General features: G+C 46.6%; 1 protein-coding gene across 5 annotated transcripts in view; it reads right to left on the bottom strand.

Annotated features, from left to right (window-relative positions):
• Positions 1–19036, bottom strand: part of ARMH1 (armadillo like helical domain containing 1) — a 51780-nt gene extending 32744 nt beyond the window's left edge. Inside the window, exons 1-3 of one of the 5 annotated variants that reach the window (XM_029949093.1) lie at positions 18834–19032; positions 4994–5117; positions 3739–3962 (exon numbers count right to left, since the gene is read on the bottom strand). In XM_029949093.1, coding sequence (XP_029804953.1) covers positions 3739–3944 — 206 coding nt within the window. In that variant the 5' untranslated portion in view covers positions 3945–3962; positions 4994–5117; positions 18834–19032. Of the gene's footprint in view, positions 1–3738; positions 3963–4993; positions 5118–7856; positions 8897–18833 lie in introns of those variants that run through there. The other 4 variants (XM_029949090.1, XM_029949091.1, XM_029949094.1 and 1 more) reach the window with 4 other exon arrangements.
• Positions 19037–19045: the final 9 nt, after the last annotated feature.

The following is a 19045-nucleotide window of genomic DNA, read 5'->3' on the forward strand; positions in this document are numbered from 1 at the left end:
AACTGGGATTTGAACCTAGGAGTCTAACTCAGCGTCTGAGTTTTTCCTGGCAGGCCCCGCTGCCTGGAGACAGATGAAGGGAGTGGGGCGATTTGTGGATTATCTCCTTGGATAGTTTTGCCCTGTTGCTGGGGAGGAGCCAGTGAAGCAGAGTGGATGGAACATGGGCTTTGGTCCAGACAGACCCTTTGCAAACCTTATCTCTGCTCTTTACTAGTAAATTACTCAACCTTTTCAAATACTGCCAATCACCTATTAGGCTTGGTGTTGGGCTTAAAGGTTGATAATATTTGTATATCACATAGCTCAGTGCCTACAGCATGAAAAGACTCAATAAATGGTAACTAATAATTTTGTCATTATAATATATAAATCCTTAGTTTAAAAAATTTTTTAATGTTTACTTATTTTTGAGAGGGGGGGGCGGTGGGAAAGCAGGAGAGAGGCAGAGAGAGAGGGAGACACAAAATCCAAAGCAGGCTCCAGGCTCTGAGCCATCAGTACTGAGCTCGACACAGGGCTCAAACCCATGGACCATGAGATCATGACCTGAGCTAAGACGCTGAACCAACTGAATCACTCAGTATGAATCCTTAGTTTTACTGACCTATTCTAGAAGTTCACGGTTAAAAAGGGGGTTTGAGGCTTCTGTGAGATTAGGCAAGAGTTGATTTTGCAAAACAATTATGCTCTGTTGATTTGTTTTCCTTCAAAATCCACCATGACTAGAGGGCTGGGGAGGAGGAGTGAGGTTACTGATTAAACACACATCACTGGGGCACTTGGGTGGCTCAGGAGGTTAGGCATCGGACTTTGGCTCAGGTCATGATCTCAAGGTTCCTGAGTTCAAGTGTTGTGTCAGGCTCTGTGCTGCCAGCTGAGTCTGGAGCCTGTTCCGGATTCTATGTTTCCCTCTTTCTCTGTCCCTCCTCCACTCGCGCTCTGTCTCTCTCTCTCAAAAACAAATAAACATTAAAAAAAAAATTTAAAACATGGCATCACTTTGGCTGGTCTATTTTCTCTGTTGTATGACAAGGTCATCGCACGTTAGGAAATTATGAATAATTTCAGGTGTAGACACTGAACATACAACTGTATATTAAAAGCACGGTTCTTTGAATCATTCACTAAGTGCTGAGTGAGCATCTAGTGAATGTTAGGCATTCTGACTGGCACTTGGGATACGGGGAAGGATCATACCATGCCTGGGGTAATCAGGGCAGTGACTGAGGAAGAAAAGAACACTACCACTTAAGGGGTGGGTGTAGGAAAGATCCTGTAACAAGACTAAGAAACTACCATGGAAGAAGGTGGAGGAGAGGCGAGCACAGGAAGGGGGCAGTGGTCCAGCTGGAGGGGGGCTAGGGTGCAGTGAGTGAGGCACTTGCTTTGATTGTAAAATTTCAGGGGACATCAAACTACTCAGTAATCAAATAATATTCCAATGTGCTACTTAAAAAACAAAAATTAATTAAAAAATCCATGAGGAATAAGATATTAAAGTTTTAAATGAAGTGGGACCCGACCCTGTGCTTGTACAACCCCAACTCCCTCTCCTCCTCCTGCCAGGTGGAAAGTGCTGCCGAGTGAGATGAGGAGGGAAAAAGGTAGTCTAGACCCGGTGACAAAGGGGTTGCAGGTAACCTTGGTGAGGTCAGTGTCACAGGTTGTAAGGTCAAAGCCAGATTATAGATGCTGATGTTTCTCAAAATATCATCTTCGGATCACAGACATCAGAGTCACTGAAGGGGGCTTATGAGAAACAAAGAGGCCAGGAAGTCTCCCTCAATCCACTAAGTCAGAACGGCGGGGTGGGGGTGGGGATGCAGATTGGTAATCTGTATCTTGAACCTCTTTTATGCACACTGATGTCTGAGGACACTGGGGTCAACCTTGAGACATATTCAGTGGTATTCCCCTTGCCCTGTTCTAGGCCTGAGTCTGATTAGCAATTTTGTCAATGACTTAACTGTAAGAAGAAGAGAGCTGTGTTTACTTAAGCCCGTAGTTCTGCCCAGCTGCAGACTCTGGTTCACTCATTCCTTTATTCAATAAACATGTAGTAAGTACCCCTTATGTGCCAGGCATGGTCCTGGGTGTTAGGGTTGTAGAGATGAGGAGAACAGATGTGGTTCTTGCCCTCACAGAGCCTACAGTCCAGTAGAGAAGAGAGATCCTGAGCAGGTTTGAACAATACAACGTTATGCAATGAAGACAGAGGGAGTGCCAGGAGCTACATGTGTAACAGGCTAGGTATGTGCCTAGGCTAGTCTGGGGCTCAGAAAAGAGCTTTCTGCGGAAGGGGTTTTTAGATTGAGATCTGAATAGTGGAGTAGGAATTAGTCAAATTAAGAGAAGGTTTAGAGAAGAGAGGAGAGTTCAGGCAAGGAGAAAAATATATAATAAAAGGATCTGAGATGATCCATGGAATGCTGTGGGCACCCAGTAGGAATATCCACAAGCACACGCCTAACTCAAATTGTCAAATCTGTCTTCAACCCCGATCTGTCTCTGGGGCTCCTGAGCAAGGTGCCTCAAACACAACATATCCCAAAGCCGATTCATCTACTCCAACTCCCTTGTTTTCACGGATTCTCTTCCCACGTGATGGCACCCCATTCACCCAGTTTCCCAAGCCATATACATGAGAGTCATTCTGTGGAATAGAAGTAGAGATGGAATAGAAGTTGGATTAATAGGTATGGAACTCATAATCCAGAGAGAAATGTGGGCTGGGGTACACAACTGAGAAATAGTGGGGTTGACATCACAACGATGGGTTAGGACACTCAGAGAGAATCTACAAGTGAGCAGAGAAGAGGGATGTGGATGGAGTCCCAAGAAACATCCACATTTCAGGGATGGCTGAAGAAAATTTGGAACAGAGAGAAACAAAGGAGAAAACCAACAGAATTGGCATCATGGAAACCAAGGAAAGAGTATGTGGTTTTTTGTTTGTTTTTGTGATGATCTATATGTTTTCTCTTTCTTTCTCTTCCTTCCTTCCTTCTTTCCTTCCTTTCTTCCTTCTTTTTTCCCTTTGTTTTTCTTATTGAAGTATAATGGACATATAACATTATATTAGTTTCAGAGAAGCGTGTTTTCAGAAGTGGTAATGGTTGATTGACAAATGCCACTGAGAGGTCGTGTATAATGACCGAGGATGTAGTCACTGGGTTTTGTAATTAGAACAACATTGGTGACCTTGGCCAAGACCTGCCTCAGTGAAGGGGACAGAAGTCAGACTGTGGTGGGCGGGGGAGAAAAGGGAGGTGAAGAAGTGTAGACAGGGAAAGTCAATAACCTTTTCAAGAAGCTCCACCATGAAGGGCAGGAACTGGGTAGAATACTGGTTTGAGATGGGGATTTAATTTAATGTTTTAAGGTGGAAAGGATTTGAGCATATGTAAATGCTGATGAAAAAGCTGGTAGGGAGGCAAAAGTGAAGGCCACCAGAGCGAAAGAATAAGGTTCCTGAGGACAGAGAGGGCCACATCAGAGAGAAGGTATGCCCGTGGCAAATCTGACGGGAGCGGAAGAGGTTAGGGGTGAGACTGAGGATATATTTATAGGTAGGGAAGACAGGAAGGGAGAGAGTTCTTGACTTTGGGAACACTACTTTGATCACCAGATGTCCTGATCTAAAATCTTAGACTCAAGAGAAGAGCTCCCTCAATAATCTTCATTCCTTTTCTCCTTTGAAGATTGCCCAATTTATTTCTGTTCAGCAAAGGATACGTGAGTCTCAGCCAGGAGGTCAGGCGTACCAGGAACAAGCTGGCTCCCTGGGAAAACTCCTGCTCCAGTTCAGGGGCGGTCTTGCCTTGGTTGGTCTCGATGAAAGTGTTGAGGATGTGACTCCTTGCAACTTTGCCAGCGTTGTCCCACTCCTGTAAAAAACTCAAGAGCCGGCTGATGGCTGCCTGCTCCTTTACAGAAGTCATGGTCAGTCCTGAAGCTGGCTACAGAGGGAAGGAAAACGGACAGGTTTCCAAAACAGAGCCGTGCAAGTCCCCTGGGCTACACTATGGGCTTTGCTTTCCCAGCAGTCAGCTGGAGGCAGGCTGATGTTTCTCAAAGTATCATCTTCGGATGTTGAAACATTCAAAACACATCTCTAGAATAGATCACCTCCTACTTGAACAGGCAGGATCTAGCTGTGTTACAATGGCATGAAGAATATCAAGGTGCAAACACCTGCTTCACATTGAAGAGCTAAGATTTTAGCTCCTTGGATCCTCTGCCAATGCCTGCTGAGATAAGGGTGCTTGCTAAAAACCTGGGTCTCCTTCACCTCTCATTTCACACAGGGTCAGAGATTTGGGGTCTTTAAAGACCTGGCCCGTCTCATACCAACTGGCCAAAGAAAATGGTTCTTAACCTTGTGCCTTGGGCTTTTATACTAACTCTTTTAAAAACAACTTTAAAAAAAGTTAGTGAGAATAAAAAGTTCCCATTCCATAGTTGGGTTAATGGGCTGTGGTTTGTAGGAGTCTGTGTCCTTGGGAGAGTGTTTTCAGTGGGGGAGGGAAGGTTTAAAATCAACCCGTTTTCCAAAAATAGTTATGATTGAAAGTGTTATTATCCATAACAAATGTTAGTGCTGATGGGAGAGAGGCTTGTGTGATTCTTTTGCCTAACAGACAAGTGAAAGTCATATTTCACATTATCATGGGGTTTTCTGTGATTTACAGAATATTTGTGAAACATTACTTGCAGGGGCCACGACTGATATGGAGAGAACAGCTTGTGTGTAGGGAGATGTGAATTTCACGAAGACTGTTCACCATGAAATTTACAGTCCCATAAAGTGCTTCTACATCTTCGCCAGAGATCTAGTTAAAAGGACTTTACAGTCTGAAACATCCTAAAATTGATTCTAAATTAACGTTTCCTCACATGTATTTGAGATATTGATGGGGCCCAGCTATCAGAATTTTATTAGGAAGCAATAATCTGAGGCACACTGAGACATACATACACACACACCAACCTCCACGACTCCCCAGAGGACACTGGACTCGCACTCCAGGAAGGGCGTCCACGCAGACTCGGGGATGGAGACAACCACGAAATCCTGTCAGCCTTCACAGCCAGGTGAGTAACTGTGGATCAACCTAAACGCAAAAATGACCAAAACCCCTCGTAGGATCAGGAATCAATCACTGTGAATGACATTATAGCCCTAAGTTTGGGAATAACTTTCAGAGGCCATGGCCACCTTCAACAGCCCAACGGGCCTCAAGAAAATGGGGATGAATGTCTGTTCTGGACCCGAGGAAAGAGGAGTTGAAACACCACCATTAGGTTTAAGAGGCAGGAAAGCACCCTGTGCCCACTCTGCTGCCCCCTGCTACCGTGGGTGGACTCTCTCTAGGATTCAAACTTAAAGTGCCATCAGAGATGCACCCAGCAATTCTAGGCCAGGGAGGATGGGACGCTTCCAGCTGGGCTCTTCCCACTTTGGCTCCTGAGGTTTCCTTGGACCTTCTCTCTCTCACTCTTTTCTTAACAGGAAAGGAAAACCAACAAATGGCAGCTTTGAAGGTCACAGCGACACAGCTCTATCAGTGAGTATGTGGGGCGGGCCCATCCCGTGGCGCTGAGTGAGGTGCTGAGGGAGATGGGGGGATGAACATGGCCCCGGCAGGGCCCCCGAGGAGCCCCAGATCTTGTGACAGTGAAAGAACATGAGGTTTGCAGTCAGACTGGGAGCCAAGGCCTCACGAGAAACCAGTCCGGCAGCCCCTTGATCTCGGACACCTTGAGCAGAACCTCCAGACTGTGAGGGAATCAGTACCCACTGTTTAAGGCCCCGGCCTCTTGTGTTTTGTGGTGGGAGCCCCAGCGAACTCCGTCATCACCCTCACTTAATTTATCCATTTTAGGCAGTATTTATTTCTTACTCTGACAGCTAAGGAATAAGCTTTCTTGTGCCATGCTAACTTCCATGTTTTTCTTCTCCCCTTATCCTCACAAAATAGTTTTCCACAATTTATAGTTAAATCAATAGTGTTTACATTATTGATGAGGTAAATAAACACTGTCCACTCAAGCTGTAAACTACGATTATATTTTCTTTCCCTTACACATTGGTTTTACCTGGAATTAACCATTGTTTTTTTTTTTAATTGTTTAGATTTCTGAGTACCATGTGTTCCAAACACATGGCAATTTTTCCAGATGTTCAATCCCTAACGGATCAGTTCCATCTTTTCCTTGGTAACTTTTTACAAAATGTTTATTTTTGAGAGAGAGAGAAAAAAGAGAGAGAGAGAGAGAGAGAGAGAGAGAGAGAGAGAGAGAGAGAGGGAGAGAGAGCACAAGTGGGGAAGGGGCAGAGAGAAGGGGACAGAAAAGCAGGCTCTGCACTGTGGGGCTCAAACTCATGACCTGAACTGAAGTCGGACGCTCAACTGACTGAGCCACCTAGGCGTCCATTCTCTGGCAACTTCTTTTCCACAGACCTCTGTCTTTCTGCTTCAGTTTGAACTGGCTGCTTGCTAAGCCTGGCGCACCAATGCTGTCCTCGGATTTCCTTTATGCCAGTTTTCTCTGTTGACTATTCTGTTTCCTGGATCTGCCTCTTTCTCCTTTGTGGTTTGCTCTTGTTTTGTCAAAGCATATTCTTCAATAGTCTCCTAAGAAATGAAAATCACTTTGTGTGTGTGTCCCTGAAAGTCTGAGAGTATATTGACCCTGTGTTAGATTGGTTGGGTATATAAGTCCATGTTAGAAATAAACTTCTCTCAGATTGAGCCTCCTTTGTTGCTGTTGAGAAAAGTCTGATGTCATTCTGATTTATGTGCCATTGCCTGTGGCTTGCTTTTTCATTCTTGATGCTTTTAAACACTTTTCTAAAACTGTATGACGATGTGCCTGGTGCAGGTCTTTCCCACTTAGTGTTCTAGGCCCTTGGTGGGCTCTTTTGATCAGGTGCTATGTTCCTTCGGGTGTGGGAAATTTCTTTATCAGGCAATAACTGGTGTTTTCACTGAAGACCACATGTGCCAGTGGAGGGTTTTTTTACCCCTCCTGGTGGTCTCCAGGACTTTTCTACTTTCCGGGGTGGTGGTGAGAGGGTGGAGGGCGCTAGATGTCTGGGGTCCGGTGAGGGACTCGGGCTGTCCCAATGCAGTGTGAGGCTTTCCCTCCATCACTCAGTTTTCCACCCCATATCTCATCCCTGCCCTTCAAACTATGCCTGAGGTCTCTTGAGTATGGAGGCCTCCGGGGCTCAGTTTCTTTCTTCCTTATGCAGCAAGAGGGTTTAGAGTGGCCAAGCGGGTTTTGAGAAAGGGGCTCTGGGGAGGGGGCAGAGTGCTCTGCATGCAGATTTCAGCCAGTTCCCCCAAACCTCATGTCTAACCTGAGCTGATTTGTGCCTCCAAGGCACTAAGCTTTTTGGAGGTAAAACTAGGTGAATTGACTGGCTTCTTGCCAGTAATCTCCCCTTGCTGGCACTAGTTTGTGATTTCTTAGGATGTTTCAAGCCAGGTAACGTCCCCCTACCTGATTTCTTTTCTTTCTTTCTTTTTCTTTCTTTCTTTCTTTCTTTCTTTCTTTCTTTCTTTCTTTCTTTCTTTCTTTCTTTCTTTCTTTCTTCTTTCTTTCTTTCCTTTCTTCCTTTTTTATTTTTTTTTATTTTTGAGAGACAGAGAGTGACAGTGTGAGCAGAGGAGGGTCAGAGATAGAGAAGGAGACACAGAATCTGAAGCAGGCTCCAGGCTCTGAGCTGTCAGCACAAAGCCCAACACGGGGCTCGAACTCATGAACTGTGAGATCATGACCTGAGATGAAGCCGGACGCTTAACCGACTGAGCTACCCAGGTGCCCCCCACCCCTGTGCTTTCTACCTTCCAGATATTTGTCAAGCTTTCATCCGCTGTATTTCTGTAGTGTTACGTTAGGGAGGTGTGGAGAGGTAGGGGAGGAGAGGATGGCAGTCATGTTGAATCAAGAGCCTCCAGCCACTTGATTATTTTTGACTCAGCTTGTCTTCGAAATAGGCCTTGATGAGGATTACAAAACAAACAGAAACCAAATAACCAGTAAGTACAATTTTAAAAAGAAGAAAACAGTGGGCAAAGGAGAGAAATGTGACACTTTGAGGAGAGAGCTGCTGGGATAAATTCTGTATTGGAGCTTCTTGACTATCAAATATAAGGGGAAACATCATGTGTCTTTCGTGGTGAAGGGAGAAGAGATGGAATGATGGTGGAGAGAAGAAATTCATGTTGTTTCGTGTGTATAAGAGCCGGTCACACGTATTTTATGGACATTGTTTTAATCCTCTTAAGATCCTGAGGCTGTATTTATTATTATCTCCAGTTTTTGGATGACAAAGACTAAGGCTTAGAAAGGTTTGCTCATTTACTGAAAGCCTCACAGCTAAACAGGGTGGAAATGGAAACTGCACTCAGGTTTGTGTGTGACTCCGGAGTCTACCTTCTCTCGCTTAAACCAAAGGCACTGACTGATTAGGCTCTCCCTCGTGTTCCAAAATGTCCCAATAACCTCTGGTTGTCGAATTCGGTGGCTAACTTGCAGTCCCATCTTGCCTGATGTCTGATGGACTGTGGGTGACTCCCTTTTCAACACTTCTTTCCTGCCCTCACTCTCCCTGGTCCTACCTCCCACTGGATCCTCATCGGGCTCCTGGGCCGCTCTGCTCCGCTCCCGGTTGTCTTCTCGTGCTTTGTGATCTCCCGGCGGCCTCCTCTGCCTCCCGTACTTCGTATTACATCTGCAGGTTTCAGGTCTCCCAAGCCCTACTGTCAGCCGGGCCTCCTGCCTGAGCCTGTGTCTACATGACCGTGGACGTCCTCCTCAGTGTGTCTCACACACTCTTCAAATCCTAAGTCCCCAGGTGAGTCGCTCGCCAAGCCCTCACACCTGCTCCTTCCCCTGTGTTGTCCTGCTTCAGTAACTGGCTCACCACTTTCCTTGGCACCCAAGAGATATATATTTTTTGAATGTTATTTTTATTTTTGAGAGAGTGAGCAAGTGGGAAGGGGCAGAGAGATAGGGAGAGAGAGGATCTCATGCAGGCTCCATGCTGTCTGTGTAGAGCCCAATGCAGGGTTTGAACTCACGAACCAAGAGAATCATGCCATAGGCCGAAATCAAGAGTAGGATGCTTAACCTTAGCAGACTGAGCCACCCAGGCGCCCCTCAACAGCTATCTTTGACACACTCCTCTCCCTTACCTTCCATGTCTGAGCTGCTGCCAAGTTCTGCCAGGTGGCCCTCCTAAATCTCCATTAGTTTGTTTATCTTCGTCTCGACTGCCAATACTTCCATTGACCCCGTCATCCCTCAGGTGGACTGCTGCCATGGCCTCTACCCAATCTTCAGGTGTATCCTTTGTTTTTTAAATTTTTTATTAATTTTTAAAATTTATTTTTGAGAGACAGAGATAGTGTGAGCAGTGGAGGGTCAGAGAGAGAGGGAGGCACAGGATCTGAAGCAGGCTCCAGGCTCTGAGCTATCAGCACAGAGCCTGATGCGGGGCTCGAACCCACGAACTGTGAGATCATGACCTGAGCTGAAGCCGGACGTTTAACTGAGCCACTCAGGCACCCCAGATTTATCCTATCTTAATCTTCACAGTCATTGGACATTAAAAAAACCCTGCAAATCTGACAGATTTCCCTGCTACAAACTCTTCAGTTGTTCTTCATTACTCTCCAGGTGAAGTTTCAAACACCTCACCTCAAAAGACTTGTAAATTCTGCCACAACTGAAATCTGACCTCCCTCTGCCCCTGCCCCAAGTCACTGCTTCCAGTGGGAATGGGGAGAAGGCTGCCCTCTTACCCACGCTTCAAACCCTTCTCTAAATTCCCCATACGAAATAATTTCTTTTTGAATGGTTGAGCCTGGGTGGCTCAGCTAGTTGAGCACTGGTTTGAGTCATGATCCCAGGGGTGTGGGATCGAGCCCCGTGTCAGGCTCTGTGCTGGGTGTGGGGCATGCTTGAGATTCTCTCTCTCTGTCCCTCTCCCTTGCTCGTGTATGCTCTCTCTCAAATAAAATAAAAAGGGGCACCTGGGTGGCTCAGTTAAGCATCCCACTCCTTTTTTTTTAATGTTTATTTATTTTTGAGAGAGAGAGAGAGCGAGCGAGCGAGCATGAGCAGGGAGTGGGGGCAGGGAGAGAGAGGGAGACAGAATCCAGAGCAGGCTCCAGGCTCTGAACTGTCAGCACAGAGCCCGACGTGGGGCTCAAACTTGTGAGCCAAGAGATAATGGCGTGAGCTAAAGTCAGATGCTTAACCGACTGAGTCACCCAGCATCCGGCTCTTAACCTTGGCTCAGGCCATGACCTCACAGTTTGTGAGACTGAGCTTCACACTGGGCTCTGCGCTGACAGCACAGAGCCTGCTTGGGACTCTCTCTCCCTCTCTCTCTGTCCCAGCCCTGCTCATGTGCTCTCTCGCTCTCTCTCTGTCTCAAAATAAATAAACTTTAAAAAAGTGAGCAGTTAAAAAAATAAAAATAAACTTAAAAAATTACTTCTTTTCCTCTGAGGTCCAGCCTCCTGTCCTTCCCCCTCTGCTATGCTTCGGTGCTCACTTATGGGCCACTCCCTAATGCCCACGATGGCTTGGGCACCTGTCTTCCTGTTTATCCAAGTGCGGCTGGGCAGTTTCAACATCAACATGCTCCATCTTCGAAATTTGGGGGGCTGGCATTGACCCTGCCACATAACGGGTACTCAACAAGTGTTATTTTAATTGAAATCTGACACAGTGTGCTCATAATGAGCACTTTAATTTCCTTAACTCTACACAGTAATTAATTAAACATTTTATTTTAATGAAAAATGATTTTAATGAAATCTGGTGATTTTAATGAAAAATGAAAAGTGTTCTTGGGGCGCTGTGAGCATTGATTCTTGATTTTTGGCTCAGGTCATGATCTCATGGTTCATGGAATTGTGCACCCCCATTGGGCTCTGCGCTGACAGCGTGGAGTCTGCTTGGGACTCTCTTTCCCTTTCTCTGCCTGCCCCTGACCCTGCACTTGCATACACATGCTCATGCTCTCTCTCTCTCTCAAAATAAATAAACAAACTTAAAAAAAATCGTATCTTTAAAAGAAAAAGTGAAAAGTGCTCTGATGGAGTGAATCCCAGGATCTGTTGAAGCAGGCAGGAGAGGCACCACATCATCTAGATTCCAATGGCCTTGGACCTGTGCCTCTAGCCAACCCCACATTCACAGTCATGAGCCACACACTAAACTCCGTGAACTCCTGTGAGGTCTGCAAGCTCCTTGCCCCCGCCCCCTCCATCTGTTCTCAGGACATCTACTCTTGGGTTAACGAAAAGTCATGGTGTAGGAATCTCCTCACAGTCTTCTTCACTCTTCCCATGTGACCTGCGCCCACGCCCGACCTTCCCTTTTCCTTCTTCCTCTCCCAGAACTCTCCATCTGTCCGTCCTGCCTTAAGGCCCTCACTCCACCCACTGGCTCCTTCTCCCCTGTATCCTCAACTGCACTCTTTATTTAGGCATTTTTCTTGTTAACTTACTTAAATCTTGATTAGCCTAAAACAAAATTAAACAAAAATAAACACAAAACCTGCTCACCTCAGCCCCACGTGCCCTCCAGTCCCCTCTCTGGTTTTCTCACTTCCCAGGAGAGCTTCTTAAAAACACTCTACACACTCTTTTCTGTTCCCCCACTGACCGTTCTCTGCTCAACCCACTGCAGCTTGACTTCTTCCTCCCCGGCCACCCGTCCCCCCAACTCCGCTCCCATCACTTCACCCAGCGTCTCTAACCTCCTCATTGCTCTGCAGTGAGGGGGTTTAGTCTTTTGCTCACTTGTCCTGTTGCCGCAACAACTCCACTGACCATTCCTCCTGCTCAAAAGGCCCTCTTCCCTCAGGCTTCTCCACCATGGCATCTTCTCTTGGGCTGCCTGCATCCCTGGCAGCTGTCTCCCTCTGCTCCATCTTGGCTCCCCAGTGTCTGTCACATTGCATGTAAGTCCTCAGTAAGTCGCCTCAAACATGATTAGGAGTCTCTCTGCCTGACCTCCAATCTCACTGTCAGCAATTTCATTAAACATGAAACTCAACAAATAGTGGCAGCAGACAAATGTGTCCCATCCTTATGCTTGGCCTCTAGGAATAAGTGTGAAAAAGACACAGTTCGGGGGTGACACAGAGCCCTGTAGCTGAGCGACTTCAGTTTCGATAGTGTGCTAAGTGACAGCGTTAGCACAAGGAGACTTTGGGAATGTGAGCAAGGGACATCTAAGCCAGCCTTGGTTGGGGCGGTGTTGTTTCCAAAGGCATTCCAGAAGAGATGCCATCCAGGCCGAAAGGCTACGATATGTGGCCAGCCAGGTGAAGAGGTGATGAAATTGTATTTCAGGTAGAGGAAATAAAATACGCAAAGGCATAGAGGTGAGAGAGTGTAAGGCATATTTCAAGAATTCCAGGTGGGCGGCAGTACTGGGCTGTGGCTAGGAACACGGACACTAGAGCTCCCGGGTCTCCTGCCTCCTGGCTGTGTGACCTTCGCAAAGTATTTAACCTCTCTCTAGGTTTCAACTCTCTCACCTGAGAAGAGGTGATGATACCTCAAAGGGCCAACATAAAACTTAGCTCCTATTTTCATTGCTGACACTACTCAGAATGTCTGGGGGCACAGAATGAGGTTGGAAGTGGCGAGGGATAAAACTGTGAAAATAGGCAGAGGCCAGAGAATGAAGAGCTGTGTGTGCTGTACAGGGTTGTGCTCGGTCCCCAGGGCCATGGGAAGGTACTAAAGGGTTTTAAGTAAAGGGTGACAAGAAAAGATTTTGTTCTAGAAATCTCTTGACTGCAGTGTAGAAAGATGACTGTAAGGGGGCAAGACTGGAAATAGGGCACCAGTTAGGAGGCTGTTCCCTTAATCTTGGCAAAAGAGTCTGGTGACAGTAGGGCTGCAGAGGAGCAGGAATGCCACACAGGTAGAAGTGACAGGCCCTGGTGACTGGCACTGGAGGATAAAAGCGGGGGAGGAATCAAGGATGCCCAGCTGACCTTGCTTCCTACTTTGCAGAGAAAATAGGGCCTGTTAGGTGCACCTCCCTCTCTCCCCTCCATTCTCAACCCTACTATATCAGCACCCAGCCCTTCCATCGGTGCTAGACTCTGCCCCTCTATCTTCACAATCTTTCCATCTTTCTGGCTTTTTTACTTTTATTTTTTTATTTTTGAGAGATTGAGAGAGACAGAGCACAAGCAGGGGAGGGGCAGAGAGAGAGGGAGACACAAAGTCCGAAGCAGGTTCCAGGCTCTGAGCTGTCAGCACAGAGCCTGACGAGGAGCTTGAACCTATGAACCGTGAGATCATGACTTTGGGTGAATTCAGAGGCTTAACCAACTGAGCCACTCAGGCCACCCCATTTCTGACTCCTCTTAAACACCTGCTCAATCTTCGCCAACCAAAATCAGGTGTAAATAATGCCTTCTTTAAAAAATTTTTTTTTTATGTTTTTAATTTATTTTTGAGAGACAGAGAGAGACAGCAGAGGACGGTCAGAGGGAGACACAGAATCTGAAGACAGGCTCCGGGCTCTGAGCTAGCTGTCAGCACAGAGCCTGACGCGGGCCTCGAACCCACAAACTGTGAGATCATGACCTGAGCCAAAGCTGGACACTTAACTGACTGAACCACCCAAGCGCCCCAATAATTCCTTCTTTGATTATCTTTCCTTCAAGCTTCTACCTTTCCTCCCTTCTTCACCCCCAAATTCTCTAAACAACAGGTGGCGTAGAAGGCGCTCCGAACTTGGCCCCGGACTGACATCATCTGACCTTTCAACTTCCCAGGCCCTTCCAGGCCCTCTGCATTTCAATGCTGCTCTTCCTTCAGGAATGACCAGCCTCCTTTTTGCCCTTTGGCTAATTCCCCAAGACAACTGGGGGCGCTTGGTGCTGTGGTCCCATCTATGCCACCTCCTCCTCTACGATGCCGTACTGCTTAACCATCCATCCCACGAGAGTTCGAGTTCCTCCAGGGCAGGAGTTGGTCCTCCCTATCTTTGTGTCCCCAGGGCCTGGCATAATGCCTGGCACAAAAAAGATGTTTAATCCATGCTTGCTGGGTGAATGAGTGAAGAAGTCAGCCCGCACCTGTTTTAGATGGTTATATCTGAGTGTCCATGATATGTAGGTCCATAAAACGACCAGCTTCCCAAGGCTGCCATGTGCAGGGTGGCAGAATCTCCAACCAAGAAGGCCAGTGCAAAGTCTATGAGGCATTTTACAGCTACGACAGGAAATAGCAATGTCAGCAACGGTGTCATCTCTGGACACTAAGGACAGGGATTCAGTGCCATGAACGGTCAGTTAAATTGTAATTGGAGCGAACTGTTCGCCTGCAAACCATAATGTTCTTTAGCTGCACGGCCAAATGGCATTCAAGAAGAGGAGAGATTTTTTTGAAATGTCAAAGAAATTATTTCCAATTTGGTGCTCACAACCAGAGACTCTAATGATCAGTGGAAATGAGAAGCAAACAAATTAGCACTAATGGAAAATGGCTTTTGGAAAAGAGGATTTAATTTATAGTCAACTGATCATGGCATGCGGCATGCAGTAAAAGTCAGCCTCACCAGCTTGATCGTAAGGACCGGAGCACACATGGACTGCCAGAGAAAAATATACGTATGCCATCATGCTTATTGGAATCTCTCTGTAAGTGGCAGCCAATTATAATTGTCATTATTTTACCTTGGAGAGAAAATGGTCTGAAAAAAATCAAACCACATGAAATTAAAATCCGGATTAGGAACCATGGTCCAAATTGGTTTGTTTGTGGCCTTTTAACCTTGGCAAAGTCTTCTGCAAGGACGACAGACCTACTTTGTCTTCAGCCCAGAGTGGACTCTTTGTTTTTAATTTCCTCTCCGTTTTCAGAGGTGATTAATAAATCTGGACTCACCCATAAATCATTTCTATAGCAGACAAATGGTTCTTCATGCAGGGAAACTAAGATCACAAAAATCTCAAAAACCCCAGCTACTGTACTAAGTCAAAAGTCCTTAGTGACAAACGAGCAGAGGTATTAAAAACCAAAAGGTCACCTGGTCTTGTTTCTAAATAAAATTTCTCAGAGGGCTTTCTTTCCCTAAATCAAAGATACGTTTCTAAAAGCAAGAAGCCTCTAGAGCATGGGCTGCCAGCCTGGCTCCCTGTCCCCAGATGGCCCTGGAGACAAAGCAGTCACTGTCCCCTGTTCTTACAGTCTCCATCTTTAGAATGGGATAGAGACCTTCTCCTTGGGCTCCCACCCCAACTTCTCACTCTCAGCACCCCATTCAGAAAAAGAGGGAGGGAGAAGAGAGTCAGAGAAAGAAACATTCTCCTCCTGACCTCAGGCCCAGCCAGAGGGTGTCCTGGCCTTTACTTCTCTCTCAGGGCACATGTGCTACAGTTTGTCACTTTCTTCTCATAGATTCCCTTCCTTCTGTTCCCCATTCATAACTTCTTCATAGATCCCTCTGACCACCAATCACTTCCCTACAGACTCCATGTGCCCCGTCTTTTCCCCAGTTTCCTTTCCCTCCATCCTGTCCCCAGAGACCACCTTTCTCCCATCTCCCTCCTATGAAACCCTCTGCCTTCATCCTCTTGTCAGACCTACCATTCTTCTCTACCCAGATCTCACTTTTCCTCTCCTAGATCACTTCTGCTTCCCACCTCCGCTCCACAGACCTGCCCTCATGCTCTTCCCACAAAACATTGACTCTCCAGGCCAACCGTCATCTTTCTACCCATGGTCTCCTCTACCCATGGTCTCCTCACCCCTGCAGTGCTCTGTGCTTCATCTTGTCTGACCTGATCCTATCCCTCTTAGCTTCTCCATAGTGGCTCTGCCTCCCCTCAGCCTGCCCCCAAATTTGGCTCTACCCCACATGCCACTCCTGCATAGCCCTCCCCGGTAGAGGCTGTTTATATTCTTACACCCCAAAAGTCTCAGGATTGGCAGGGGGATTGGGGTCTCCTTGCCCAAGCCCAACCCAGTTCCTTATTCCACCTCTTCCTTGTACAAACCCTTGCTACTTTGAGGGTCATGCTATTCTGCTGTACTGACCACTATCCCTCCTCATATTCATAGCATCACCTACAGACTCCAGAACAATGTACTTAATTCATCAAGGACTTTGGTACCTAGCTCTCAAGCATCCTTTTCCCTCCTAAGTCCTGCCATCATCTGGGGAGGAGTGGGGAGCTGGCCATGTCAATATCTTGACTGTCTTCTGTATTCCACTCCAGCCACCCACTCCCATGGCTGCATCCTGGACCTTATTGTCAGCTGGACCTACTCAACTTTCATTACTCCACTTTCTGATCACACCTCTCTCATTCAACTATTTCCAAGATATGGGTTCTCTGACTTCCCTGGGAGCCCCAGTCCATAACACTTTTATACTCTCTCATGCAGTTTAGGTTCTAAGCTCTATCATTTCGATCTCTTGAAGAACCATCCACTTCCTGGTCCTTTGTCCTTCCATTTCACAACCCGATGAAACCCAAACCTGGACTGATTGGACTGACCTCTCTGCACCCCCCACTAGATAGCTGCATATTGTTGGGGAAAATGCCTATCACACAACCATGCAGACCGCTCCTGCTACGCTGAATGGTCACTGGCCTCAGGCCTCACAACTGCCCAGAAATCTGTATGCTGCCTCAGTCATCTTGCTGCCATTCTTCACTCACTGAGGCTACTTCAGTCTTTCTCTGCTCTTCTCAGGCCTTCATTTCCCATTTCACTCTCACTGGCTGATATCATGTCCCCATTTTACAAAGAAACTAGACACCGCCAAACAAGAATTTCCTCAACTTCCTGCCACCAAACCTACTAATGTACTAATCTCTCATGCTTCCTTCTTGTCTCGATGCAAATATCCCTCTGCTTTTCCCAGTGAATTTCTCCACCAACGCTTTGGATTCCCTCTTAATCCTTTTCTGGGGGTGCTACTTTCTCACTTATCTCTGTAAATTTATCTTTTTTTCCTTTTCCTGGATCCATGCCAAAAGCATTTCTCTTATCTGAATAAAAATCTTTGTCTCTTTCCAGCTATTGCCTTTTCTTTTTTTTCTCAGAAAGAGCCAAACGCCTTGAAATGCATTGTACAGCCTTCACTGCCTCACCTTCCCACTCACTTCTCAACTCACTGTAATTTGACCTCTGTTCCTATCATTTCCATTGAAACTGCATTTGCAAAGGCCACCAACGACTTCCTAGCTTCTAAATCCAGTGGATTTTTTCAGACTTTATTTTACTTGATTAGTCATCAACCTTTAATACTTTCCCCGCCTTGGCTTCTGAAACACCACACTCTAGCCTGATTATTTTACCATTCAGGACACTTTATCTCCATTAACTCTGCGAGTTCATCCTCCTTTGCAGACCCTGAGACTTGGGGGCTTCTCAGGACTATGTCGTAGGCCTTCTTCTCTTCTTATTCCCATATATACTCTCTGGAAAGCCCAACAAATCCATCCATCGGTGTGGCTGAGGTGTATAAGGCACCAAAGACCACCACATTTCTATTTCTAGTTTAGACTTATCTTGCAAAAGCTCCAGTCAGGCATTATTTCAGTGCTGTCTGGACACTTCCACTTAGATGTCCCATTGGCAACTTAAACTCACCAGCCTCAAAACTTAACCTCTCCTAAAAACTTTGCTATCTTTTCTTTCTGTTTGCTCAAGCCAGGAATTTAGAAGTCATTCTTCATCTTTCCTACTTGCCCCACCAAGCACCAAATCCAGTTCTTTTTATCTCACAAGTGTCTAAGGAATCCATCCCCTCCTCTTCATTCATGCTACCTCTCTATTCTTTAGGCCACCATAATCTTTTTCCATTATGGAAACAACTTCTTAACTGGCCTCCCTCCTTCTCCCAATCCCCAATCCATTCTCTGCATTGATCTTTCCAAAATGCAAATCTGACTATTCCCTGTTGTTTAAAGCCCTTCAATGACTCCCCACTGTCAGGATAAAGTCTGAGCTCTTGTGCTTATAGCTATAAAACACACTTGGAAATGTTTACCATCTACCTATAAGCTCAAAGCTGAGCGTGGCATCAAAGACCTTCCAGGATGGGGACCTAACTGTTCTTCCAAGATTATTTTCACATTAGTATCTCCTCTGGCCAGAAGATACTCAAGATTTCTGTCACTCACCCCTCAGTTTCCTCTCTCCGAGCTCCTGCAAGGAGTCCTTTGTCTTCCCCATCACCACCAATCTTTCAAGGCCCAGCTCAAGAGACATCCCGATTGCCATAAATGCCCCTTGAACACTTTCTGGGCCTCTAAAATCCGAAGGACCTTCCCTTCTGCAGTAGTTATCCCTCATACAGAATTACAGTTGGTTCATGCATGGTTTTTCACCCTCTCCTTTTAAGATGTATGGAAGTCAGGGCCAAAAACTTAATCTTCACTAGAGCGCACCTACATAACAGGTGCTAAATAAATATTTGCTAAATGCATGGATAAATGCAAGAAACTATTCTCTAGACCCTTTGCGCCCCCCACGAACAGAGCATTCTCCAGAGTCTCCCCCTAAGACACCACTCCCCTGCCTACCACTCACTCCACCAGCCACAATATGCTTGAACCCACTGGGTGGAGGATGGGCTGGGACATGTCCTAGGCCGTTTTCTACCTCCAGCCCTCCGAGCTGCGTCTGGTAAAGGATGGTAGATGTAGAAGATGATGTAAGTCAAAGGGCACTGCGGTCCACCTCGTAGGACAAGACACGACCGGGATGGGAGACCCTTCCACTTCCAGAATACCGCAAGTCTCCCGCAGACCCTCTTACCTACACCGGAGGGTGGGAACTCTTTCCGACTGGCGTCCCGGCTGACCAATACCGGAGCCAGATCATGAGAGCCAGCTAATGTCTGCGAAGCAGGACTAGAACGGGGCGGGGCATGGTTGCTAGGGCCGACTAGCGGGGTGCGGCGAGAGGCTCCGAGACTCGGCGGTTGCTAGGACGGGAGGTCACAGAGCACGGCTCAGGGATTGGGCAGC

This window comes from Suricata suricatta, chromosome 8 (assembly GCF_006229205.1).
Source record: "Suricata suricatta isolate VVHF042 chromosome 8, meerkat_22Aug2017_6uvM2_HiC, whole genome shotgun sequence".
In the NCBI taxonomy this organism is placed as follows: domain Eukaryota; kingdom Metazoa; phylum Chordata; class Mammalia; order Carnivora; family Herpestidae; genus Suricata; species Suricata suricatta.